At 54.0% G+C, this 25,600-nt stretch overlaps 2 protein-coding genes across 2 annotated transcripts; both read left to right on the top strand.

Annotated features, from left to right (window-relative positions):
* Positions 1 to 842: 842 nt before the first annotated feature.
* On the top strand, positions 843 to 1,984 carry LOC136303517 (olfactory receptor 14J1-like). The gene has a single exon (XM_066207171.1). The coding sequence runs from the start codon at positions 843 to 845 to the stop codon at positions 1,797 to 1,799; it is 957 nt and encodes a 318-aa protein (XP_066063268.1). The 3' UTR covers positions 1,800 to 1,984.
* Positions 1,985 to 23,614: 21,630 nt separating this feature from the next.
* On the top strand, positions 23,615 to 24,756 carry LOC136303516 (olfactory receptor 14J1-like). Its single transcript, XM_066207170.1, has one exon. The coding sequence runs from the start codon at positions 23,615 to 23,617 to the stop codon at positions 24,569 to 24,571; it is 957 nt and encodes a 318-aa protein (XP_066063267.1). The 3' UTR covers positions 24,572 to 24,756.
* Positions 24,757 to 25,600: the final 844 nt, after the last annotated feature.

Raw genomic sequence — 25,600 nt, 5'->3', positions numbered from 1 at the left:
AGATTTCCTTCCAAGCTTCCAGCTTCCCTCCACAATGCAAACCTGCCCTGTAGCATCTTTGTGTTATCTGAAAGCCCCACGGGGAGACACACAAGTTCTGTGATGGAGAAAATGCTGTTGGGTTGGTGGAATGAGTCCCGTGTGTTCTTGGGTACAAATGTGGGGCTGAGCCCTTGAGAAGAGGATGGACATTGGGTGGACTGTGGTGGATCCATCAGCTCTCAGCAGTGTCAGGATGGTTTTTAAAGGAAACATGGGAGGGTGATCATCCTGTGTAGGGGACAGGTGAAAGCCCAGAGAATCCTGGAACAGGACAGGGTGACAGACCTCCTCCCCTCATTCTCCATGCACCACCTTGCCTCAGAGAACTTGCTCTGTTCTCCCTAAGCGCAGCAGCAGAAATGCTGAGAGTTTCTGACATCAAAAATAGTCAAGTGGAGATGAAGAAAAGCTGTTGAAAAAACTCTAGAACATTTAAACAGACTTTACCATTCCTGGTCACTGGCAGTGGGAGTACAAGCTGACAGAGACTTCTGTATTAACAGGGTTTCAAAGTGGAACACGAGGACGGGTTCCCTGTCCCCCTCTCACGTCTGCACGGCAAGGCTGAATTATAAAAACCCTGCATGTAATTGCCCTGAACCTGAAGACCCACTCAGCCAGCACCAACCAGGGCTCCCCAGTTGGAGTTTAAGGAAAATCTGCTAGAAAGTCAAAAGGCTGTCAGTGTGATACATAAGAATGGTCTGTGAGAAAAGGCTTTGATTTTACTGAAAGAACTTTCTCCTAACCTGTCACTGATCTTTTCTCCTTGAACAGGCCCCCATGGCCAGACACAGCAAATGTCCAACAGCAGCTCCATCAGCCACTTCCTCCTGCTGCCATTGGCAGACACGCGGCAGCTGCAGCTCCTGCACTTCTGCCTCTTCCTGGGCATCTCCCTGGCTGCCCTCCTGGGCAACGGCCTCGTCATCAGCGCCGTAGCCTGCGGCCACCACCTGCGCAGCCCCATGTTCTTCTTCCTGCTCAACCTGGCCCTCACCGACCTGGGCTCCATCCTCACCACTGTCCCCAAAGCCATGCACAATTCCCTCTGGGACACCAGGACCATCTCCTATGAAGGATGTGCTGCACAGCTCTTTCTGTTTGTGTTTTTCATTTCAGCAGAGGTTTCCCTCCTGACCATCATGTGCTACGACCGCTACGTGTCCATCTGCAAACCCCTGCACTACGGGACCCTCCTGGGCAGCAGAGCTTGTGCCCACATGGCAGCAGCTGCCTGGGCCAGTGCCTTTCTCTGTGCTCTGCTGAACACAGCCAATACATTTTCCCTGCCCCTGTGCCATGGCAATGCCCTGGGCCAGTTCTTCTGTGAAATCCCACACATCCTCAAGCTCTCCTGCTCACACTCCAAACTCAGGGAACTTGGGCTTCTTTTGTTTTCCATCTGTTTATGTCTTGGTTGTTTTGTGTTCATGGTTTTCTCCTACGTGCAGATCTTCAGGGCTGTGCTGAGGATCCCCTCGGAGCAGGGACGGCACAAAGCCTTTTCCACCTGCCTCCCTCACCTGGCTGTGGTCTCCCTGTTCTTCAGCACTGGCACATTTGCCTACCTGAAGCCCCCCTCCATCTTCTCCCCATCCCTGGATCTGGCCCTGTCGATTCTGTACTCGGTGGTGCCTCCAGCCCTGAACCCCCTCATCTACAGCCTGAGGAACCAGGAGCTCAAGGATGCCCTGAGGAAAATGATGAGTAGATGCTTTTCAGGAGCAACAAACTGCCTGTTTTCTTGGCCATAATTTTCAGAATGGAACTCATGACAGGCTCAAAAGGCCTTCCCAGGTCTTTGGTAGTGTTCAATGGGTTTTTCTGTCAGAAAATTATCCCCAGTGAAATTTTTTTAATCACCCCCATCTAATTCACTGTCTGCCTCTTGAATTTTATCCAGAAGCTCTGTAAACCAGGATTTACTGTATTGCTACATTTCAAGAAAATAAACTACCTTGCAGTGCTTGTTTTTCCTGGGATCCCATCTTTGTAACCTGCATGAAGTTAGAGGCGAGAAGGGGAAAAGAGTCCCAGCACAGCTACACTGCCAGGGAGCAGCAGTGCTTGGTCCTTTCAGTGCTGCTCTTCCCAGCTCCAGCCTCTCCTTCCCAGCCCTTCTGTGGCTGTAAGGCCGCAGTGCTCTGGCACATTGGTCACTGTCCTGCTGCGTGTCCCTGCTGTGACCACAGGCAGGGACTGGCCATGGGCACTGCTGGGACACAGCTGGGCTCCAGCACAGCAGCTCCAGCAGCACAGGGAGGGCAGGGCAGGAAGGCTTTGCTCTCCCTGCAGAGTCACTCTCAGGAACAGGCCCAAGGAACAGACTCTGAAGAGGCTCCTTGTGCTCCTTTTTCTCCCAGGGCTCAGTGGGATGACATCAGGGTCCCAGCGTGGCCTTCAGGGGACTCAGGGCTGCCTCAGGTTCTGCTTGTTGGTGGCCAGGGCCCATCAGATGGTGAATGGCCTGTGCTGAACCTTCCTGGGGCTCTGCAGCTTGTGCCAGGGCTGATGGCAGGGGAATGTTTGTCTGGAGGGCCTTGGGAGCTGCCAGGAGAACACAGGGGAGCTGCAGGGACAGCGTGTGCCAGGGATCAGCAGGGAGTGGAGCTCCCTGGGCACAGGCCTGGCCAGGGTGGGGTCACGCCGAGATCAAGGACTGAATGTCTGCTGTGAGCCAGGAGAGCTCTGCAGCCCCAGGGGACACAGCAGGCACAGGGAGAGGAGTCTGGGCACTGACTGCTCTGGCCCTCAGGGAACTTCCCCAGGAGGATCCAGGGCAGCCCCAAGGCCATGTGGCAGCCCTGGAACAAGGCAGGCAGCTCTGAGCAGCCTCCACGGCCCCAGCAGAGCCTGTGTGGGAGGGGGTCAGTGCAGGGAGCACCATCAGCTGCCTCTGTCTCCCGGGCTGAGCAGCAGAGCCCAGCAGAGGCAGCCCAGGGCCCCGGGCAGCACAGCCCCCGTGCTCTGCAGAGCAGCAGCCCCAGCTCGGGGCTGTGGGCAGCAGGGCAGGGGCTGCAGCAATGGCTGCTCAGGCCAGCACAGACGTGTTCCCCTGGGAAAGGCTCTGTGGGCAGCTGCCGTGTGCCAGGAGCAGAGCAGGAGCCCGTGGGTGTGCAGAGGAGCCCTGGCAAGAGGCTGCCCTGTCCCTGGGGCAGCAGCAGCAGCCGGAGGAGCGCCGGGGCCAACTCTCTGCTGCTGTGCTGGGCAGCGGGGCTGGCCCTGGGGCTGCAGGAGCTGCCTGAGCTGAGCATCTCCTGAGCATTGCAGACACAGAGTGGCTGTCCATGACCTCCAGTGCCTCCAGTTCCTGCTGCTGGGCCAGACTGGACTGGGCTGCTCTGCAGGGCTGGGGCAGGGAGAGGAAAACAATGGGCCCTTGATTATAAGAGTCCCCGCAGTTTCACACCGGTCCCTTGGTTCCATGGGGCCCCACGGTGTCACTCTGGTCCCCTTGGTCACACCAGGCCCCGCAGTGTCACAATGTACCCTTGGTTCTGTGGGGCTGCAGTGTCTGTTCTGCCACTGAGCAGGGTCGGCACCAAAAACACAGACACAAGGTTCAGGTATGGTGTGATTTATTATAACGCAAAACTGCAAAGAATGACAAAAGGGGAAGCTCAGCAATGCACCCAATCGTCACTACCAAAGATTGCCTGCAGTGATTATGAAAAAAGATGTACCTGTTACTCTCAGACTTTCCCATCAACCAGATCCACACATCAGCTGGGGGAAGCTGTCACAGCCAAGGACTGCAGAGCCACTCCCGGACACTGGGAATTCCTGCAGGTGCCTCCAGCCACAGGTGAGGCTCCAACCCGGCTGTGAGAGGGCCCAGCTCTGACAGCGCTGAATAAACAAACTGACAGCACTTCTGGTGCGGGAACATCTGGTTTCATTCTCCTCTTGGGTTTGTTCCAAAGCCTGGTCAGAGCTCAAATATAACCAATAACCAATACCATCCACCCCCAAACAAGGCCAGATGTCGGATTTCATGGCCTTGTCCAGTTTCTAAATACAGAAAGATCAATCCATGTTTCACTGATGAGGGGATACGTCTATCACAGCACTAATGACCATGCATATTTCATTAATGAGCACATACAAAGATAATCTTTGGTTGGAAGTTACATCCAGAGGACACCTTGGCTCAGGGCCTGTTGTCCAGCCTTGGTACTTCAGGGACCAGGTTTAGTGTTGGGCTTGACACTGCTGGGTGAACGGCTGGACTTGATGTGCTCAGAGGTCTTTCCCAACAGAAAGAATTCTATAATTCCAGGATTCCATCTGCTGGATTCAGTTAGGTCCATGTTAGCAGCATTACTTGACTCAAGAATTTCCTCTTGGTCAGTGCTTGTGGCCTAAGGCTTCAGCTCCTTCAGCTCCTGCTGCTAAGCTGCTCACACTGAACGAAACGACTCAGAGAGAAGAATACAGTTCATCCAATTCCTTCTGGGACACTGAGAGGGGAGGGTGTGAAAACAGGAGCACTGTTTGGTGTGGCCTCCTCCCTGCCCTTCATGCCTTTCAGCACTTTGAAGCAGCCAAGAGCTTTCTCCAAGAGTGCAATGAAGCAGCTGCTCCTGCTCCCAGGTCCGGCTCTTCCCAGTCTCTGACCTTGCCTGGTTTTGTCCCTCTTGCTGTGCCCTCTGTTCCCCCTGTGCTCGGTGGCTGCTGCCCAGGACTGTGGAACTGGCACAGATCCAGTGGTGGAGACCCTCCTTTCTCTGCCCTTGCAGCTGCCTGCTCACAGCAGCCTTTTCCATCTGGGAAGCTCTACGTGGAGAAGGAGTCCCCACCTCTCTTCCTTTCACAACCCCCAGGAGCCCAGGGCTGCCATCTCAAGTCCCTGCTGGCCCTGAGGGCTCCCGGGTGCCTCAGGCTGCTGTGACACCACTGCCCACAGGAGGGAACAGTGGCAGGGGCTGTGCTCAAAGTCAGCTCCATGTGCTGCTGCTGCTGCTGCTGCTGTGGGGGTCGTTTGTCCAGCCCTGCCCCAGACTGAGGGATCAGATGCAGGCCCTGCTGCTGCTCCCTGGGGATCAGGCACAATTTGGTTGTTGCTGTCAGGGCCAGCAGAAGCCGCTGGAGCAGCGGGTGCTGACAGTGCCCCAGGGCCCGGGGCCGGAGGGGTCCCTGGGATGGGGGCTGGCAGGAGCTGCCCCTTGTTCTCCCTCTGCCTCCCGCAGAGCTGGGCCGGGCACAAGTGGGGCAGCACAGCAAACAGGGAGCCTGCCAGTCTCTTCCAGCCCTGTCTGCTCAGAGTTTGGGCCTTGGAGCTTCAGGTGGACAAAGGCAGCTGCTTCTGCTCCCTCTGTGTGTCCCCGTGTTCAGCAGTGCTGCTCCATCAGTCTGTGCCCAGCAACGGGGAAAAGCCTCAGCCCTGCAGGGCCAGGAGCTGCCGGGCTCTGCCTGAGCAGCTCGGCCACCAGGAAGGGAGCAGCTCCACAGGGGAACCAGGAGCAAAGGAAATGCCTTTTATAGGATGTGTTTTATGTTTTGAAAAAAAAAAAAAGAAAAAAGAAAAAGAAAAGATTAGAAAATATATAAAAGATAAAAACTACCCCAAATGTTTAGTGAAAAGTCTTCTGTAACTTTGGATTAGGAAAGAGGTAACTGAGTTTTTGAACAGACAACTCAGTGACTTACTTTGTTAATGTGCTGGTGGAAAAAATCCGTCAGCTGAATTCCTTTGGCAGATTTTGGGCTTTTTAACCAATATTAAGTTAATTTAAATAGTGGATTGGAGCAATAGGAAATTGAAAGATGGAATGTGCATGACTGCATCGTGAGTGTAAAAATTTTGCAGTTTGAAACTTAGACATAAAGTATTGCAAAAAAATAAGATATATAAATCTCAGTAGATTGTGTGACAGCAGCTTTCCCTTGAGCATGTGCAGCATCACAAAGACTTCATCAGTGGGATTGGGGGTGCTTGGAGCTTCGTCCTGTTCCATTCGTGAATGTCATGAAATGGGACTTCACCTGCCACCAGCCCTGGTCACCCTCTGCCACCGCAGCTACTTGGACCTTGTGGCCCCCAAAGCAGATACAAAGTTTTCCGGCTGCTCCCCCCTTTCCACAGATCCACAGAGAGCTGGGATTTTTCCAAGTCTAGTGGCTCCATCGTGCCATATTCCTAAAGAACCAGCAGCACATCCCAATGAATAGGGCGAGTTACACTGATGGTTGTCAGCTCCATTTCCTGCCTAGAAATCCTGAAACTGCTTCTGAATGCGGCTCCCCTCAGCTCTTGGAAACCTACTCACAAAGAGCTGGGAAAAAAATTCCCTGACCATCAGCAAACAAGTGAGTTGTGCCAAAGTTAGAGCTCTGTGGGAAATCTCTATCCATCCCTATCCTTTTAAAATATCTGTATGTGGGGGTGTGCATGGATGTGTCTTGTATGGAAAGGAAGGAGTGCACAAGCAGCATGACTGACACCTTCACTCTGTGTTCATTCCATACCCAAGGGAACAATGATGTTATGGAAACCTTTGTATAGATAGACCCTTCTGTCCATGGGTACAGAGACATCCCAGAGCCCCTGGCACACATAGACCCTTCTGTCCATGGGTACAGAGACATCCCAGAGCCCCTGGCACACACAGACCCTTCTGTCCATGGGTACAGAGACATCCCAGAGCCCCTGGCACACACAGACCCTTCAGCTTCAGCCTAACTGAGGTGGGTGGGTGGGCCGGGAAGAGTGGGGTGGCTCATGGGACTTCACAGAGCTCATCCTGCTGGAAGGATGAGGAAAAGGGAGTGGGAACTCAGCAGTGAGGAGAGCTGAGGGCAAGAGAGCAGCTCTGAATGACACTAAAATGCCACCAGACCTCTGAGGCATTGCTGCCCCTCAGCCAGTGACAGGATGAGTCCCTAAGCCTGGGGCTTGGTCTTCCTCATGGTGACGGGCACCAAGGATGGCAATAGTGTGATGGAGACTGCAATCAGCTGGGCACTCACTGGGGGAAAATAGGGAGCAGTTGTGAAGGAAAATGCAGGTGGGGGACAGAACTGTTCAGAGAAGGCCTGAGCTACAGCTTGAGCAAGCTGAAAAATGTCATTTGGCGTCACCCCAGATAGATTTCATTTCAGAAGGTATTGAACAATTTTATTTTGGGGAGGTGTCATGTTATCCCTTGGAGATGCATCCTCTGCAAACTTGAGCTGCATTGCCAAAATGCTCAAGGCAAGTCTGCTGCAGGTCACACCGTTTCTTCTTTGGCTGATCTCGGCCCGGTGCTGAGCTCCAGCAGAGCCCTGGCAGAGCCCAGAGCAGCCTCAGCATCCGCAGAGCCCGGCTGCAAGGACAGAAACCAGAAACCGCCCGTCAGCTGAAGGCTCCTATGCCCTTGTCCCAGCCGCCCGCGGTGCCCAGGCCATGCTGGCCGTGCTCAGAGCGGGGCCCAAAGCTGCCCATCATTGCTGCCTTTGGCAGCAGAGCAGGAGCGCAGGACACGTGCCCAGCCTGCAGCCAGCCAGGCCAGATCCACCTCCCCAGCAGCTGCCCAGAGCAGGATGCTCCTGTGCTGGCTGCCATCTCCCAAAAGCTCTTACCCCACCCGTGCCAACAAGACGGGGACACACCTCATGCCATCCGCCGCGCAAAGAAAAGCTGCTCCCAAACCACGTCCTCAGCCTTCTCCTTCATCCACTCCACAGCTGGTCCCAAGCACTTCCCAGTCAAGACTGGACACCACCTAGAAGGCTTCCTTTAGAAAAACAAACATAAAATTCACAAAGGGATTACAGACAAAAAAGGAAAAAAAGGGAAAAGGTAAAAGATCCTATCTCTGTCAGAGGTTGAGGAAGCCCCCATGCCCTGCATGCTAGGGAAAAACCCACCCACCAGTGAGGGAAGCCCATGCTTTCACTCTTCCCCCCCTACACTGCCCCCCAAACTAATGGTGATCCCAAAGAAAACAAAGGGAGTGGAGCAGCCCAAGTCCTTCCTTGCCGGCAAAGCAAAGCAGCCGAGCACAGGTTCTGGAGTCCCACCTCTGCTCCCACCTTGGGGGTTGGTTTGTGTCGGGCCGGCCGCCCCAGCCCCAGCCCAGGGCATGGTGGGGGGTGGCGGCTGTTGGCAGGGCCAGGAGCCGACTCCCATTTCAGAACCACCCCAGCCCGTGCCCCCAGCCCTGCCAAAAAGCAGCTTGGCAGCCCACTGAACAATCAGTTGCATCAGCCCCAGGAAAGGGGGGAACCTTTGGTTCCTGGCCAGGCTGTGCAATGCCCAAATCTGGGAGCATCCCCCTGTGTGCGAACTCATCTGCAAATTGGCTGTGGAGCCTGACTTTGAAGAAGGTGCCAGAATTGAAGTTCATCACCTTCAATTGCTGGTGGCCAGGTTCAGGAAGAGGTTGTCATCCTTGTTGTCGTCCTCACTGTCTCCAGCAGCAGCAGCCCCACCTGGTCCAGCTTCTCCAGGGGCTCCTTCTCCTTCCCTGGGGGTGAGACCAGGCTGTCAGTGTTCTGCCCAGGGCCCCAGCTGTCAGTGAACCAGCACAAGCCAAAACAACTCGCATGGCAACTCAGCTCCAGCACAAGGGCTGCCTGTGCCCACCTGATGACCCCTGTGCAGTGACACAGGCAGCACAAAAAGTCTGGCTTTCTTTGCTTCTGATTGCCAAGGCATGTGTGCAGCTGGAACTTACCAGGGCCCTGCATCAAAATGAACCTCTGGCTCTCTCCCTTCTTCTACTCCAGATGAATCTCCTGCATCCAAGGATCACCAAAAAGGTCTTCTAATGAAGGCCTTTCCATGTCATCCACGGCTAAACAGCACCTGATGAGATCCTTGCACTCTGGGAAGAGAAACCAGAAACTGCCAGTCAGTTGGAGAAGGCCCCTGGCTGCTTTGCCCCATATTCCCATGCCCAGGCCATGCTGGATGTGCTCAGAGCTGGGCCTAAACTTTCCCATCAATTCCCTGCTTTGGAGGAGAGCAGGAGAGCAGGACATGTGCCACCTCCTCAGCAGCTGCCAGAGCAGGATGCTCACGAGCCAACTGCTGTCTCCCAGCACTGGTATTCCCCCCGTGCCCAGAGATGAGGATCCACCTGGAGAGAGCCGTTGTGGCAGCGGGAGCTGGCCCCAGCTGATGTTCCAGCCGCTCCTGAAAGGGTGCTGCCCGCAGACCATCTGGTGCAGGAGCATGCCCAGGGACCAGATGGTAGCTGGCTCGCCGTAGTACCAGCCAAAGTCGGTCCATTCTGGGGGTCTGTATGCTGGTGTTCCTGTGGAATACAGATGGAGTTCATCAGAGGGATGCTGCTGCTCCCAGAGCCTGGCCCCAGCATCCCTGGGCATGTGGGGACTGCCCCAGTGGCACATGGTGTGACCCGCTGCCCTCCCACCAGGACCTGGGCTTTGTGTGAAAAACGGGCATTGGAAAAGAAACCACTGGTGTAGGAAAAGGGCAGCAGAAGCCCTGGAAAGGCCTGACCAGAACAAGAAAAAACCCACTCAGAGCAGGAGGAAAACCATGCCTTCCTTCTCCCTGCCTGCATTGCCCCAAATAACATTATGAACACAAGACAAAGAAGGCCAGAGGAGCAGTCCAAGCCCTTTCTCACCTGCACACCAAACTGGCTGGTGCACAGGTTCTGACTCCACGCTCTCTGATAGCCCCACCCACAGGTGTTTCTGTCGGGCTGGCTGCCCCAGCCCCAGTCCTGGGCAGAGTGGCTGGCAAAGGCTGCCAGCAGGGCTGGAAGCTGGGCCCCAACCCACCCCTGCTCAAAAGCAACTCAGCTGAAGTCTCAGTGCCATGAGTGGCAGCAAAAGGGAGAATCCCCACTGCCACACCCAGGTTGGGCTGTGAGATGTTGGGCCATGAGATGTCAGGAGCTGGGAGCACATCCTTGCGTGGGCTCACCTGCAAACTGCGTGTATGCCGTGTCTTGAAGGTAGGTGCCACAGCCAAAATCGATCAATTTGGCCTGCCCGGTGGCCAGGTCAACCAGGATGTTCTCTGGTTTGATGTCTCTGTGCAGGACCCCGCAGCTGGTGCAGTGCCGCACGGCCTCCAGCACCTGGCGGAACAGCTCCCGCGCCACCTCCTCGGACAGGAACCTCCGTGCCCGAATGAAATGCTGGAGGTCCTGACACCGCTGCGGGCGCTCCAGCACCATCACGATTTCACTGGGGAGCTCAAGCCAGTCCAGCAGCTGGACGACACCAGGGAAGCCAGTGGAGACCCTGTCCAGCAGCACGATCTCCAGCGGTGCGCTGGTGCCGTTGGGCTGTGGGATGACCACGATGCCGTCAGTGGGGCTGAGGCCGTGCCAGGGGTGGGGAAGCCCTCACCCAGCCCGGGATGTTCTGCACCCTCCGCTGGCCCCACGCCCGCTCTCCCTCGAGGCGTCCTGGCGCCTTCCACCCTGCCGGGCCTCGGCTCGTCCCCGCCCGGCACGCCCCGGCTTCTCCCGCTGGCCCCCGCTCACTCACCAGCTCTCCCCAGTGCCGGACGCGGTTCCGTGGCACCCTTTTGATGGCCACCTGCAAGCCAAGGGGAGCAGCGGCCTGAGCTCGCTGCCCACGCTGCCCACGCTGCCCAGCCCCATGCTCTTCCTCCTCCGCCCTCCTCCTCCTCCTCCTGCGCCCGCCGCCAGCCCCGCCGCTCACCGGTGCGCCGTCCGAGAGCCGCGTCCCTGCGAAGACTCTTCCGAAGCCGCCGCGCCCCAGCAGCGAACCCAGCCGGTACTGCTCCTGGAGGCCCTGCTGCGCCTTCCCTGCCGGCGAGACGTGGCTGTCAGTGCTCGGCCCGGGGCCAGCAACAGCCCCCGAGCGCCCCTCAACCGCCCCGGGCCGGGAATCCCCAGGCGTTCGCTCCTGGCAAGGCGACAGCGGCAGCTCGGGGCCGGCGGCCACGCTGCCGAGCGGCGGAGCTCGGGCCGGGGAAGCCGCGGCGGAGGCTGCAGGAGCGGCCGCGCCACCTGTGTCCTCCGCGGGGCCCGGGAGGGGCCGGGGCCGGGGCCGGGGCTGGGGATGGGGCCGGGGCCGGGGCCGGGGCCGGGGCCGGGGCCGGGCTCGGCACAGGCGAAGGCAAAGGGCGGCGATGCCGCTGCAGCCCCAGGCACTGATCCTCGTCCGCCACCGCCATCGCCAGGACAGCCAGAGCCCGGCGGAGGCGAGACCGCGGCGGGAGGCCCGGGGCCGGGGGCGGGGACGGGGCAGCCCCACCCGGGGCCGGGGGCGGGCCGGGGGCATGGCCCGGCCCTGCAGGGGAGAGGGAGACTGCGAGAGGACGGGGACACCGGGACAGGGAGATCGGGAGAGGGTGCGGGACTAAGGGAGAGGGTGCGGGCCTGCGGGAGAGGAAGAGGAAAAGCAGGAGGAAGTTGCCAAAAGTCGCTTTTTCTGCTGCTGCTGCCACTGCTGCTGCCGCTGCTGCCGCTGCTGCTGTAGCAACTGAAGCCCCGGGGCCGTTTTTCCCCAGGTCCGTTTGTCCGTTGCCCGCTCAGCCCCACGCCGAGCCCCGCGCTCCCCGGGGGCAGCCCCGAGCCTGTCCAAACACGGGAACTTTGCCCACAGGAGCCAAGACACAGAGTCTTGACTCCTGCACTGTGGCAGAGCATTCCCCTTGGTTGCTGCTGTGCATTGTCCCTACTGAGGGTCAGACACTGTCAGAGCACGTTCCCTGAATGCAGAATTTGTACCTGGCCCAAGCACTGCACTTGTGTCTCCAGCATTGCTTTCCAAGAAAAACAGGGGAAGGCAAATTGTGTGTAGCTCATGGTATTTTACAGCATCTCAAACTTGCCAAATCATGGATCTTAGAGGTGAGATCCATTTGTAGTTCATGGGATGGAGAAGTAGTGCAAGATGGAAAAGGGGAGCATCAAAATCATTTGACAAGGACATCTTAGTATTGGTTCTATACATTTTCATTTCATTTCTTAAATGCTCTTTCAGTTTTCCCAGAATCTTCTCCACACTCCCGTCTGCTCTTTCCAAGAACACTTCCTGGAGAACGAGGTGCAGCTTCTGTCACAAGACGTGCCACCAACTGCAGCTTCCCTTGGCTTTCCACACTGTGTGTGCAGTAGGAGTCTTGCAGCAAAGCAGGACAAATATTTGAAGAACTTGACAGCTTGTCTGTTCTTTTCCTTGTGGACTTGGGAGTTGTGCCCTTGGTAAGGTTTTCATTGTTACCGTTGTACCCTAAGAAAACAGGACGGGGTACCAGGGGAACCTGCTGGGAGTCTGTTATCATCCACCCAGCCAGGAAGAAGAGGTGGACAACTTAATCTAAAAGCAGCTGGAGAATGTTTCAGGATCACCAGCCCTTGTTCTTGTAGGTGACTTTAAGCTGCCAGATATCTGCTGGGAACTTAATATAGCAGGAAAGAGGCAGTCCAGGAAGGTTTTGGAGTGTATGGAGGACAACTTTTTGTTGCAGCTGGTGAGTGAGCCCCACCAGGGGAGGGCCTATGTTCGACCTGTTGTTTGCAAATAGAGAAGGGCTGGTGGGAGATGTGGTGGTTGGAGGCTCCTTGGGACACGGTGATGATGAAATTATAGAGTTCTCGATATTTGGTGAAATCAGGAAGAACATCAAGAAGACTTTTACACTGGACTTCCAATCAGCAGACTTTGGCCTATTTACAAGACTTATTCAGGGAGTTGCTAGGGAAGCAGCCCTTAAAAACAAAGGAGTCCAGGGAAGGTGGGCGTGCTTCAAAGCAGAGATCTTGAGGGCAGAGGAACAGGCTTTCCCTGTGTGCCAAAAGATGAGCTGACGAGGCAAACGTCCAGCCTGGATGGGCAAGGAGGTTTTGAAGGAACTTAGGAATAAAAAGAGGATGTATCATCTTTGGAAGGAGGGTCAGGTCAAGGAGTATTTAAGGGGATTGCTAGAGCATGTAGGAAAAGTGTTTGGGAGTCCAAAGCTCAATTCAAACTTAATTTGGCAATTTTGTACAGGATATTAAAAAAAGTTTTTCAAATATATTAACTGCAATAGGAAGGCCAACCTTTGTTCTGTACTGGATGTGGGAGGGAACTTAGTGTCCAGGAGGAGGCAGTCAGAGAACTGCTGAGCTGCTTGGATGTTCATAGATCTATGGGCCCAGGTGGGATCCACCCCAGGGTGATGAGGGAGCTGGCAGATGAGCTTGTGAAGCCGCTCTCCATCATTTACCAACAGTCCTGGCCCACTGGTGAGATTCCAGATGACTGGAAGCTGGGCAATGTGACACCCATTCACAAGAAGGGTGGGAAGGAGGATCCTGGTAATTATAGGCCAGTTAGCCTGACCTCAGTACATGGTAAAGGTCACGGAGCAGTTTATATTGTTTCATGGACAGGGTATCAGAGCCAGCCGGCATGGGTTTAGGAGGGGTAGGTCATGTTTGACCAGTTTTTATGTCTCCTTTTATGGCCAGGTGACTTGTGTGGTGGATGTGGGAAAGGCTGTGGATGTTGTCTGTTGGGACTTCAGCAAGGCCTTAGGCACTGTCTCCCACAGCACGCTCCTGGAAAAGCTGGCAGCCCACGGCTTGAACAGGAGCACTCTTTGCTGGGTTAACAACTGGCTGCATGGCCGGGCCCAGAGAGTGGTGGGGAAGGGTGCTGCATCCAGCTGGCAGCCAGTCACCAGGGGTGTTCCTCAGGGGTCTGTGCTGGGGCCAGCTCTGTTCAACATTTGTATTCACGACATGGATGGGGCTATTGAATCTCTTATTAGTCAATTTTTAGATGACACTAAGCTGGGAACATTTGTCAATCTGTTGGCAGGTAGGAGGGCTCTGAAGAGAGACCTGGAACAGTTGGATGGGTGGGCAGAGTGCAACAAGGTGAAGTTTATTAAGTCCAAGTGCTGAGTTCCGCATTTTGGCCACAATAACCCCTGCAGTGCTCTAGGCTGGGGACGGTGTGGCTGGACAGTGCCCAGGCAGAAAGGGCCCTGGGGGTTCTGGTCGACAGCCAACTGAACATGAGGCAGCAGTGTGCCCAGGTGGCCAAGAAGGCCAATGGCACCTGGCCTGGATCAGGAATGGTGTGGCCAGCAGGAGCAGGGAGGTCATTCTTCTCCTGTACTCGGCACTGCTGAGGCCACACCTCGAGTGCTGTGTCCAGTTCTGAGCCCTCAGTTAAGAATAACCTTGAGATGCTTAAATGTGTCCGGAGGAGACAACAAGGTTGGTGAGCGGCTTGGAACACAACTCCTGTGAGGAACGACTGAGGGAGCTGGGGTTGTTTAGCCTGGAGAAAAGGAGAGTCAGAGGTGACCTTATCACTCTCTACAACTCCCTGAAAGGTGTTTGTAGTCAGGTGGGGCTTGGTCTCTTTCTCCAGGCAGCCACTGACAGAATGAGAGGACAGAGTCTTAAGGCTGCACAAAGGGAAATATAGGTTGGAAATTAGGAAAAAGATTTTTACGGAAAGGGTGATAAAGTTCTGGAATGATCTGACTGGAGAGGTGGTGGCATCACCATCTCTGGATGTGTTTTAAAAAAGACTGGATGTGGCACTAGGTGCCATGGCTTAGGTGAGGTGTTGGGACATGGGTTGAACTCAATGATCTTGGAGGTCTCTTCCAATCTAGTCATTTTGTCATTCTGTAATTCTGTAAAGGTTTCCAGGTCAAATGGGCTAAGTCAATGAAGCTACTGCTATGATAAGAGTTTTGAGTTGGATGTTTTATTAAATGGTTTTCCAAGTTCCTTGATTTTCTCTATTTTGCCAGTAGAGCTGTGTGTTGCTTTGACCTCTTAGCTCAGTTGGTTAAAGTATGGTGCTAATATCACTAAGGTTGTGGGTTCAGTCCCTCTGTGTGCCATTCACATAAGAGTTGGACTTATGATCCTTGACTGTTCCTTGCAAATAAGAATATTCTGTGCATCTGTTCATCCTGAGACTATCTGGTTGGCATTTCTCCTTGTGCACCAAACTCGAGTAAGAGAACCTTTGGGTACCCCCATTATTTCAGTGTTCTGGGGTGTTACAGCCCCGCAGGCTCATTACGGCCTCTTGTTTCCATGAGGCCCTGCTGTGTCACACTGGCCCGCAGTGCCATGAGGATCGGGACTGTCACACAGCTTTGTGCCATTTGTCCTTGCTGCCCCTCCCATCCCACTGCCCCACAAGCAGCCCCGAGCCACCCGGGAGGGACAGGCCCTGCTGTGCCAGGCCTGGGCTCAGGGCTTGGCCTTTCTGCTGCCTCCAACCAGCCCAGGCCTTGCTCAGCATTGCAGTTCCCTGCTCACAGCCTGCGGCTCCCTGCAATCCTGGCCTCAAGGATCTGCTCTCAGCAGTCCCTGGGGAGCCTTTGGCACTCCCTGCCCTCAGTGGGGCCCAGGGATGCTCCAAGGGACTTGGAGTTTTGCTTCTGCCTCCTTGAGCAGCTTCTTCAACCTTCTCTCAGTGCCTGGAGCTTCTGGACTCAGCCCCAAATCCAGCATGGGGCTGATTCAAATCCAGAAAGCAGTCACGACCTCCTTTTCTTCCTTCACTTGTCTTCGTCTCCAGGGCTTGTGCAGCTGCTTGGAGCCAGTTTGGAGTTCTCTTATGGAGGAAGATTTCAAAGTGCACCTCCTGAGTTTTTTCTAATCCAGGGTGCATTTTTTTTAATTTTTCAGATCATTGCCGACATGAAAGACGTATTCTACAAGTGATCTTAATGCTGAGTGTCTCCTTAGGAGGTCTGGGCATGGAGAATGAGCCCCTTGCAGGCTGACCCTGTTTGGACAACCTGCTCCTCACCCCAACCTCACCGTGTCTGAAATGACCCACCAAGGACTGACATCTGAAATAATTTTTGTAAATTATGAATTTTTTAAAAAAAAAAATTATAAGGAAATTATATTAATATTTATAAATATATAAAATATTATTATATATGTTTTAACCTATGTTTGACATGTACTTTAAAAAATCGATACATTTTTAGCAACCCAAAAAATTATTGGTCATTGGTTCTAAGTTACACAATTCCCTTCATTAATTCATTGACAACATCTGGCTATTGATTCCTCCCTCTTTATGCTAATTAGGCCTATTTTTACTCCTTTTGTCATCTTCTTTATCGTTTTCTCAGACAGGGTAAAAGGGGCCACTTTGGGTCCACGGAGACATTTCTGGGGCACATTTGTGGCAGTTCTAAACCTGGGGATGGAATCTGAAGAAAATTTGGGGTCTGAAGGACATCTGGAGGAGCCGGGTGGGCACTTGGAGGTCAGGGAGGGGAATCTGGGGCCCTTCGGGGTCCGGGCGGGCACTTGGGGGCCCTGAGGGGACTCTCTGGGGCGCGGGGGATGATGGGAGTTGTAGGCGCGGGTAGAACACGGTGTAACGGGGCCGCGGAGCATCACGGGAGTTCGAGGCGCGGCTCCAATGGCTGTCGGTGGGGCGCGGGGCATGACGGGAGATGGAGTCACGGCTGGAATAGGGCTCCGTGTGCGCCGCGGAGCATGCTGGGAGCTGTAGTCCCGGAAGTGCATAAAGCCGAGCTGTGGCGGGTCCGGGAAGGCGCTTGGCGGACACTTCTGCGTCCGAGTCGCGACTTGAGGCCCTCGGGGGAAACGTGTGCGGTTCGGGAGGAATTGGGGGGAACTTGGGGAGCTCGAACCGGGCGCTTTAGGACACGGGGCACAGCAGGAATTTTCGGCGCGAGACTGTGTTGGGCAGAGCTCTGAGAGCACGGGGGATGATCGGAGATGAATTCCCAGAAGTGGCTCTAACGGGCATCTCTGGGGTTGGGAGCAGTCAGGGGAGTCGGGGACGATTTTGGGGGGTTCCAAATAAATACTGAGGGGGCACTTCGGGATCCTGGAGGGTCTGGGGGAAACGTAGGGTAAACATGGGGGGGAGGGGGGATACGGGGGCGGGGTTCTGTGGAGCGCGGGGCATGACGGGCATTGTAGTCCGGGGTGCAATGGGGCTCAATTGGGCCGCGGTGCATGACGGGAGTTGAAGGCAAAACCGACACCAGGCACCGCCCCGAGGCCCCGGTTTCCTGGCACTGATTGGGTGCTGGCGGTGACGGGCGGGAGCCTCGGCAAATGGGAGTTTGCGGAGGTGGGAACAGCCGATTCAACCCCTCTGTCCTTCCCAGTACAGCCCAGTTCATCCCCAGTACAGCCCAGTTCATCCCCAGTACAGCCCAGTCCCTCCCAATACACCTGAGTTCATTCCCATTCCCTTCCAGTTCCCCCCAGTATCTTCCATAGCACGCCCCTGGTATTCCCCAGTCTTCCCCACAGTGTTGCCATTGTCCCCAGTTTGTCCCAGTGTGTCCGTGGCCACAGCCCCTTGCAGTGGCCCAGGGCAGGTTGGGATGCTGATCCACCCTCACAGCCGGCCCAGGGCAGGGCTGGAGTGGTTTTGGTGGCCCCTTGGGCTGGCACACACTTGAGGAGTGTGACTGTTTTCAGTGGGGAAAATTACAAGTTTTTCGTTGCTTCAAAAATAGAAAAGCCCTTTTTGCCTGAGTGCAGGCAGCTCTCTGAGCAAAGCAGGTCCCAGGTGAGTGAGGACAGGCAGGATGGGCTTGGGGAATGTGGAGCAAGGTTGTCCACACTGGGTCAGACCTCAAGGCACAGCTTCTCTGCGCAGGCCAGACCTAAGGAGGGACCATGGATCGACATCAATCACAGAATGCTGCAATCACCTCTGCTCCAAAGAGAACAGTAATAAAACACACCCTTTATGACAGGAATGTGAATTTCTTAGAAGCTCTTTGAAATCTTTCTCCATAACTGCAGTACAAAACCTTCCTAATGAACTGCACCAGAGCAGAGGGAAATCAAGGCAGAGCCGTGGTTTGTCAGGACTTGCTTGATCCCAAAGAGCCCCGTGGTGCATTTGGTGCTGAGCCCTCAGGGCCTGAGAGGAGATGGCACAAACCTTTCCAGGAGTCCAAGTCAGAGGAAAAACCCAACGTGTCTCAAAGCATTCCTGGGGCCCACTGAGGTCCATCCCCAACACAGGCTCCTCATGGACTCCTTGGAGGAGAGAACTGGAGGCCAAGAGTGCCCAGAAACCTCTCAGAGACGGAGTGTGGGAAGGAAAACCCAAAGTACCTTAAAAGACATTGAGTATCTCAGAGCATTAATGAGCCCCACTGAGTGTCAGTACGAAGCCTCTCTAGGGACTAATTACAGCAGATAATTGGAGGCCATGACTGCACAAACCTCTCAGAGTGATTCAGTGTCAAAAAGTAGTACTTTAATGACTCTTGAGTAACTTGAGGCATTAATGAGCCCCACTGAGTGTTGTTAGTGACAAAACATCTCAAGGGACTAATTACAGCAGACAATTGGAGGCCGTGATTGCACAAACCCCTCAGAGACTCCCAGGCAAAAGCAAAACCCAAAGTGCTCTGAAAAACCTGCAGTCCCTGGGAGCACTGAGGAGCCCCCCAGGGCCATTCCTGACCAAGGCTCCCCAGGGACTGGTCCCAGCAGATCCCTGGGGCCACTGGGATGGATGTGGGGGGATGCTGAGGGCAGGACAAGGGGGTGACAGTGCCCAGCCTTGCTGGGGCTGTGCCAGGAGGCCCCAGGGCCTCAGGACAAGGTGTCCCCTCCCAGCCCTTGGTGGCACAGACCCTGCTGTGCCCCAGGGCACCAAGACTTGGCTTCTCCTGGGCACTGCCAGCCCTGCCGGGCCCTTGGCCACGTCCAGCACAGCTTGTCCTGCGCTGTCCCACAGCTGCTGCTGTGTCCCTGCAGGCTGCACACTCCCATCTCGCTGCCCCCCTGGCTCTGCCCTGCATTTCCCTTTCTCTTCTCCCTGATATCCTGGGATGGAACGTGTGAGAATGGTTCAAAGCTGTACCAGGGAGGGTTTAGACTGCACAGGAGAAAGTCTTTCTTTACTGGGAGGGTGACTTTGGGGTTTCAAACTTTGGGGTTTCAAAGCAGGGCTGATGGCTGTCCCAGGAAAGGAGCTGGGACAAGGTGTCCATCGCTCAGGAGCTGTAATTTGGATTGTCACTTGCCACTGTTCCTCTGAGCTCTTCTCTGTTCCAGAGATGGGCTCTTAATGAGCTGGTGGCTCTCCTGAGATGGGCCCGGGAGCAGCCCGGGCAGAGAATGAACTGAGTTTGTCCTGCTGCCATTGTTGGTGCCCTGTCTGGGAGTGCAGATGAGTCTCTTCTCTCTTAACCTGACACAACCCAGCAGGAGCGTCAATCTCCTGAGGCAGCCGTGTTTGGAGGCTGCACACACAGGCACTGGTTTTGTGTAACAGATGATACCAGATCCTTGGGATGGCTTTCCAGAAATGCACCATGCTTAGAGGAAAGGCTTTGTTCTTGGCCTGGCAATGGATTTGTTCAGGGCCAGGATCACAGATTTGTTCCCAAGGCTGCAGATGAATGGATTTAGGAATGGGAACAGGACTGTGTTCAGCAGAGCTCCAGTTCTGTTGGTCCTCAAGGAAACAACTTCTGCAGGACACATGCAGAGAGCAATGCAGCTCCCACGGGCAATGGATAAGGTGATGCGATGGGAAGAACACGTGGTCAAAGCTTTCTTCCTCCCAGAGGCTGCTGGAAGATGCAGAACACAGAAAAGGACACAGATGTCAAATGCCAGAGTCAAACATAAGGAGCCCAGCACGACACACGGTAAGAAGACAGAGTCTGTTTCCCAAAGCAGGCTGGTGTCAGAGCAGGACAGTTTGAACAAGGGGGAGTTGTCCCAGAGGAAATGGGGGATTTTGAAGCTAACCCCCAGGGCCCTTTCTGCCTGGGCACTGTCCCGCTACACCGTCCCCAGCCTATAATGCTGCAGGGGGTTATTGTGGCCAAAATGCAGGAATCGACACTTGGACTCATTAAACTTCATTTTGTTAGACTCTGCCCACCCATCCAACTGTTCCAGATTATTGGAAGAAGTGGATATTTCTGACCAGACTTCTCTGGATGTGAATTACAGAAAAATAGATTATTATAATGCTGTTTGGGAGAACGCAAGTTCTAGTCAAACAGTTGTATGTACTGATATGAATGAGATTTAATTTAGGATTTTGAATAGAAAATATACCCGGCTCCTGGGAAAAAATAAGGAAGTCTCAGCCTTTGAGACGAAGATGCTTCTAGAAAGGAAGTAATTTTGAAGTTCCGGCTCCTAGGCATAAAAGGAGGTCTCTATTTCTTTTGAGATAGTGATGATTTTAGAGAAAGAAGAAGAGAATCCTTGCTTTATATTAGAAAAGCATTCTTAAAATGGTACCCCAAACATGCAGAGGCCCATAAGCAGCTTGGGAACCTGTTATATGGGTGGGACTGCACAGAATCTGCAAAAATTCCGTGTGGTTGCAGATTTGTGACCATGAGAACCACCAGACCTTTTCCTGTGGCATGTATCTCCATAAACTCTAGAGAGGCTCCTCTCCCAAGGTGATGCAGGATTGTGTTTAAATAGCTGCAACTGGCTAAAAATCATGGTTTTCTCTCTGTTGAGTGGGAAAGTGAACGGTTTGTGGTAAGTGAAAAGATGTTTGAATGTCTCATTTTTCCTTTTTCTCTTTTCTTAGTGTATGCTAATAAAATCTATCTGTTTTTACTTTTAGGTTGAGCCTCTTTCAGCTTTTTCTCCCAAAATCTTATCTCCCAGCTAGTAAACAAAATTCAGCAAACATAAAACCACCACAGGAAGGGACAGCATCTGCCTTGCCAGGGGCTGGAGCTCAGGCCTTGGCCTTTTGCATTCCTGAAACACATGCAGGTTTGCTCAGCATCAGAGACACCTTTGCCTTGTTTGTCCCCACCTGTCATCAGTGCCTGCGGTGTTCTGCTCTAACTGGAACCTGGGGACACTTTCTCAGGCGTGTCCCTCAATGGGACCCATTTAAAACTTCAAGAAACTTTGGCGTTTTTAATCTGACTTTGAGTCCTTGAGAAGTTTTTTGAACACTCTCTCAGGGACTGAGTCTGATGTAAACAACAGCAAATCCCCGAGAGGCTCATTAACATCCTTGTGCTGTGTCTGTGCTGCTGAGCTGGGCCGGGCTCCTGACACAGAGGCACCTGCTGGCAACCAAGATGAGCTTCAAAAAGGCATTTCTCCATCAAAGTGGCTCCTGTGCACAGCCCAGCAGGGCTGGGGCACTGCTTGCAGCCACCCTGGGCACAGCACACAGGCACTGAGAGCTTCAATCACTCAGGGCTGGGAAGATGCTGAGGACTGACTGGGCGAGAATCATTTCCAGCCCTTGACACCGGAAGCCTCTGGCTGCAGGACAGTGCAGCTGCAGCTCCTGCAATGATCTCCTAAAGCAGGAACATCCCATTATGGATTCTGTAAGTACAACTCAGACTATCTCTGCTGTAAGCATGTGGACATGCTCAGGGCTTCTGCTCACTCCAGGAATATTTCCAGGACAATAATTTTTATAAAGATAAAATTTACTGAGTCATTGTTTTCAGTTTCTTACTCCTGGTGAACGGGGGGGATAAATAATAAACAACTTCATGTTTAAAAGTCCCTAAGGCATCTGAACTATACCTCCAGTGCTATTCATGGGTTCCCAAAAGTGCTTTCATCCACTCCTTTGCCCATGGACAGCACCAGCATCACCTTCACTGGAGCCATCAGGCTTAGTCTGACCTGTCCTTTCTCCAAGCTCCAAACAGAACCTGCCCCCAGCCAGTGCCCTGCAAACAGGCAGGTTTCTGTAGGGCCAAGGAGGGTGCACAGAGATTTGGGGTCTGTGAGTGCTGGCAGGGAGAGATCAGGAACAGGGAAATACCTCCAGGAGAAAAATCTCCAGGAAGCAGAGAGAAGATCAGGAAATGAGAGAAAACAAAACCCAGAAATGCTGTGGCAGGGAGAGATCTCCAGAGGATCCTTTCCAGTGCAGCCCCTCCCTCGGAACAAGCCCCCTCCCTCTTGTCCCCCAGCCAAGCCTCTGCCCTCAGGGCTGGGGGTCTGTTGGGGGTTAGGTTTGTTCCTTCTTTCTCTAAAGAATTTTTTCCCCAGAAGTTACCAAGGAGACCAAGTGTTGGATACTTGAGGGTACTTAACCAAAACAAAGAGGTGGACAAAGTTAGAAGGAAGAGATAATGCAGGTAAAAGACAAAGCTTGAGACAGCTGCGGGCTCTTCTTTTTTCGGCGTTCGGGGAGAGAGGGAACGGCTGTTGCTGGCTGGAAAAGTTTCAGCTTGGTGCTCTGAGGATCCTGCAGAGACACCGAAACCAAACTGCCCTATGTTTTGTGAAACAAAACCCTCAAGGATCTTGGTACTGTTTTCGTTTATTATTAATGCTGTAGTTGTTTGGTGAGGGTTTTTTTGTGTTTGTTTACTTTTTAATACATACTAATAAAAAACTGCTATTCCTATTTCCCAAATCTTTGCCTAAGAGCCTGTGATTGTAATTTATAATTAAAAAAGAAAAAAAAGAGAGTGAAGGGGGGGGGGGTTACACTCTCCATCCCAAAAGAAACTGCAGTTGTTGTTTTTTTTATTACCTAGCAGATACCTGTCTTCCCAAACCAAGAGAGGGTCCAAGGCATGAAGCCCCTCCTGTGCAGGCAGAGCTGCAGCAGAGCCGTGGGGCAGCTCTGCAGCCCCGGGCCCAGTTCCCTCTGCAGAGCACAGGGCTGGGAACAGCTGCCTGGCACTGGGGGGCTCTGGGAGGGGGCACAGCTGGCTCAGGGTGACCCTGTCCCCAGTGCCCGGCTGTGGGCAATGCTGTCACTGCAGCCAGGGAAGGAGCTCCATCTCATTTAATCCAGTGCCATCATTAGGACACTTGAAAGTCTCCCTGAGATTTCCTTCCAAGCTTCCAGCTTCCCTCCACAATGCAAACCTGCCCTGTAGCATCTTTGTGTTATCTGAAAGCCCCACGGGGAGACACACAAGTTCTGTGATGGAGAAAATGCTGTTGGGTTGGTGGAATGAGTCCCGTGTGTTCTTGGGTACAAATGTGGGGCTGAGCCCTTGAGAAGAGGATGGACATTGGGTGGACTGTGGTGGATCCATCAGCTCTCAGCAGTGTCAGGACGGTTTTTAAAGGAAACATGGGAGGGTGATCATCCTGTGTAGGGGACAGGTGAAAGCCCAGAGAATCCTGGAACAGGACAGGGTGACAGACCTCCTCCCCTCATTCTCCATGCACCACCTTGCCTCAGAGAACTTGCTCTGTTCTCCCTAAGCGCAGCAGCAGAAATGCTGAGAGTTTCTGACATCAAAAATAGTCAAGTGGAGATGAAGAAAAGCTGTTGAAAAAACTCTAGAACATTTAAACAGACTTTACCATTCCTGGTCACTGGCAGTGGGAGTACAAGCTGACAGAGACTTCTGTATTAACAGGGTTTCAAAGTGGAACACGAGGACGGGTTCCCTGTCCCCCTCTCACGTCTGCACGGCAAGGCTGAATTATAAAAACCCTGCATGTAATTGCCCTGAACCTGAAGACCCACTCAGCCAGCACCAACCAGGGCTCCCCAGTTGGAGTTTAAGGAAAATCTGCTAGAAAGTCAAAAGGCTGTCAGTGTGATACATAAGAATGGTCTGTGAGAAAAGGCTTTGATTTTACTGAAAGAACTTTCTCCTAACCTGTCACTGATCTTTTCTCCTTGAACAGGCCCCCATGGCCAGACACAGCAAATGTCCAACAGCAGCTCCATCAGCCACTTCCTCCTGCTGCCATTGGCAGACACGCGGCAGCTGCAGCTCCTGCACTTCTGCCTCTTCCTGGGCATCTCCCTGGCTGCCCTCCTGGGCAACGGCCTCGTCATCAGCGCCGTAGCCTGCGGCCACCACCTGCGCAGCCCCATGTTCTTCTTCCTGCTCAACCTGGCCCTCACCGACCTGGGCTCCATCCTCACCACTGTCCCCAAAGCCATGCACAATTCCCTCTGGGACACCAGGACCATCTCCTATGAAGGATGTGCTGCACAGCTCTTTCTGTTTGTGTTTTTCATTTCAGCAGAGGTTTCCCTCCTGACCATCATGTGCTACGACCGCTACGTGTCCATCTGCAAACCCCTGCACTACGGGACCCTCCTGGGCAGCAGAGCTTGTGCCCACATGGCAGCAGCTGCCTGGGCCAGTGCCTTTCTCTGTGCTCTGCTGAACACAGCCAATACATTTTCCCTGCCCCTGTGCCATGGCAATGCCCTGGGCCAGTTCTTCTGTGAAATCCCACACATCCTCAAGCTCTCCTGCTCACACTCCAAACTCAGGGAACTTGGGCTTCTTTTGTTTTCCATCTGTTTATGTCTTGGTTGTTTTGTGTTCATGGTTTTCTCCTACGTGCAGATCTTCAGGGCTGTGCTGAGGATCCCCTCTGAGCAGGGACGGCACAAAGCCTTTTCCACCTGCCTCCCTCACCTGGCTGTGGTCTCCCTGTTCTTCAGCACTGGCACATTTGCCTACCTGAAGCCCCCCTCCATCTTCTCCCCATCCCTGGATCTGGCCCTGTCAATTCTGTACTCGGTGGTGCCTCCAGCCCTGAACCCCCTCATCTACAGCCTGAGGAACCAGGAGCTCAAGGATGCCCTGAGGAAAATGATGAGTAGATGCTTTTCAGGAGCAACAAACTGCCTGTTTTCTTGGCCATAATTTTCAGAATGGAACTCATGACAGGCTCAAAAGGCCTTCCCAGGTCTTTGGTAGTGTTCAATGGGTTTTTCTGTCAGAAAATTATCCCCAGTGAAATTTTTTTAATCACCCCCATCTAATTCACTGTCTGCCTCTTGAATTTTATCCAGAAGCTCTGTAAACCAGGATTTACTGTATTGCTACATTTCAAGAAAATAAACTACCTTGCAGTGCTTGTTTTTCCTGGGATCCCATCTTTGTAACCTGCATGAAGTTAGAGGCGAGAAGGGGAAAAGAGTCCCAGCACAGCTACACTGCCAGGGAGCAGCAGTGCTTGGTCCTTTCAGTGCTGCTCTTCCCAGCTCCAGCCTCTCCTTCCCAGCCCTTCTGTGGCTGTAAGGCCGCAGTGCTCTGGCACATTGGTCACTGTCCTGCTGCGTGTCCCTGCTGTGACCACAGGCAGGGACTGGCCATGGGCACTGCTGGGACACAGCTGGGCTCCAGCACAGCAGCTCCAGCAGCACAGGGAGGGCAGGGCAGGAAGGCTTTGCTCTCCCTGCAGAGTCACTCTCAGGAACAGGCCCAAGGAACAGACTCTGAAGAGGCTCCTTGTGCTCCTTTTTCTCCCAGGGCTCAGTGGGATGACATCAGGGTCCCAGCGTGGCCTTCAGGGGACTCAGGGCTGCCTCAGGTTCTGCTTGTTGGTGGCCAGGGCCCATCAGATGGTGAATGGCCTGTGCTGAACCTTCCTGGGGCTCTGCAGCTTGTGCCAGGGCTGATGGCAGGGGAATGTTTGTCTGGAGGGCCTTGGGAGCTGCCAGGAGAACACAGGGGAGCTGCAGGGACAGCGTGTGCCAGGGATCAGCAGGGAGTGGAGCTCCCTGGGCACAGGCCTGGCCAGGGTGGGGTCACGCCGAGATCAAGGACTGAATGTCTGCTGTGAGCCAGGAGAGCTCTGCAGCCCCAGGGGACACAGCAGGCACAGGGAGAGGAGTCTGGGCACTGACTGCTCTGGCCCTCAGGGAACTTCCCCAGGAGGATCCAGGGCAG

This window comes from Chamaea fasciata, unplaced genomic scaffold, assembly GCF_029207755.1.
Source record: "Chamaea fasciata isolate MVZ Bird 193981 ecotype frontalis unplaced genomic scaffold, bChaFas1.0.hap1 SCAF_35, whole genome shotgun sequence".
Taxonomy (NCBI): domain Eukaryota; kingdom Metazoa; phylum Chordata; class Aves; order Passeriformes; family Sylviidae; genus Chamaea; species Chamaea fasciata.
Note: the sequence above shows the minus strand (reverse complement) of the source record. Positions and strands in the feature narration are given on the sequence as shown.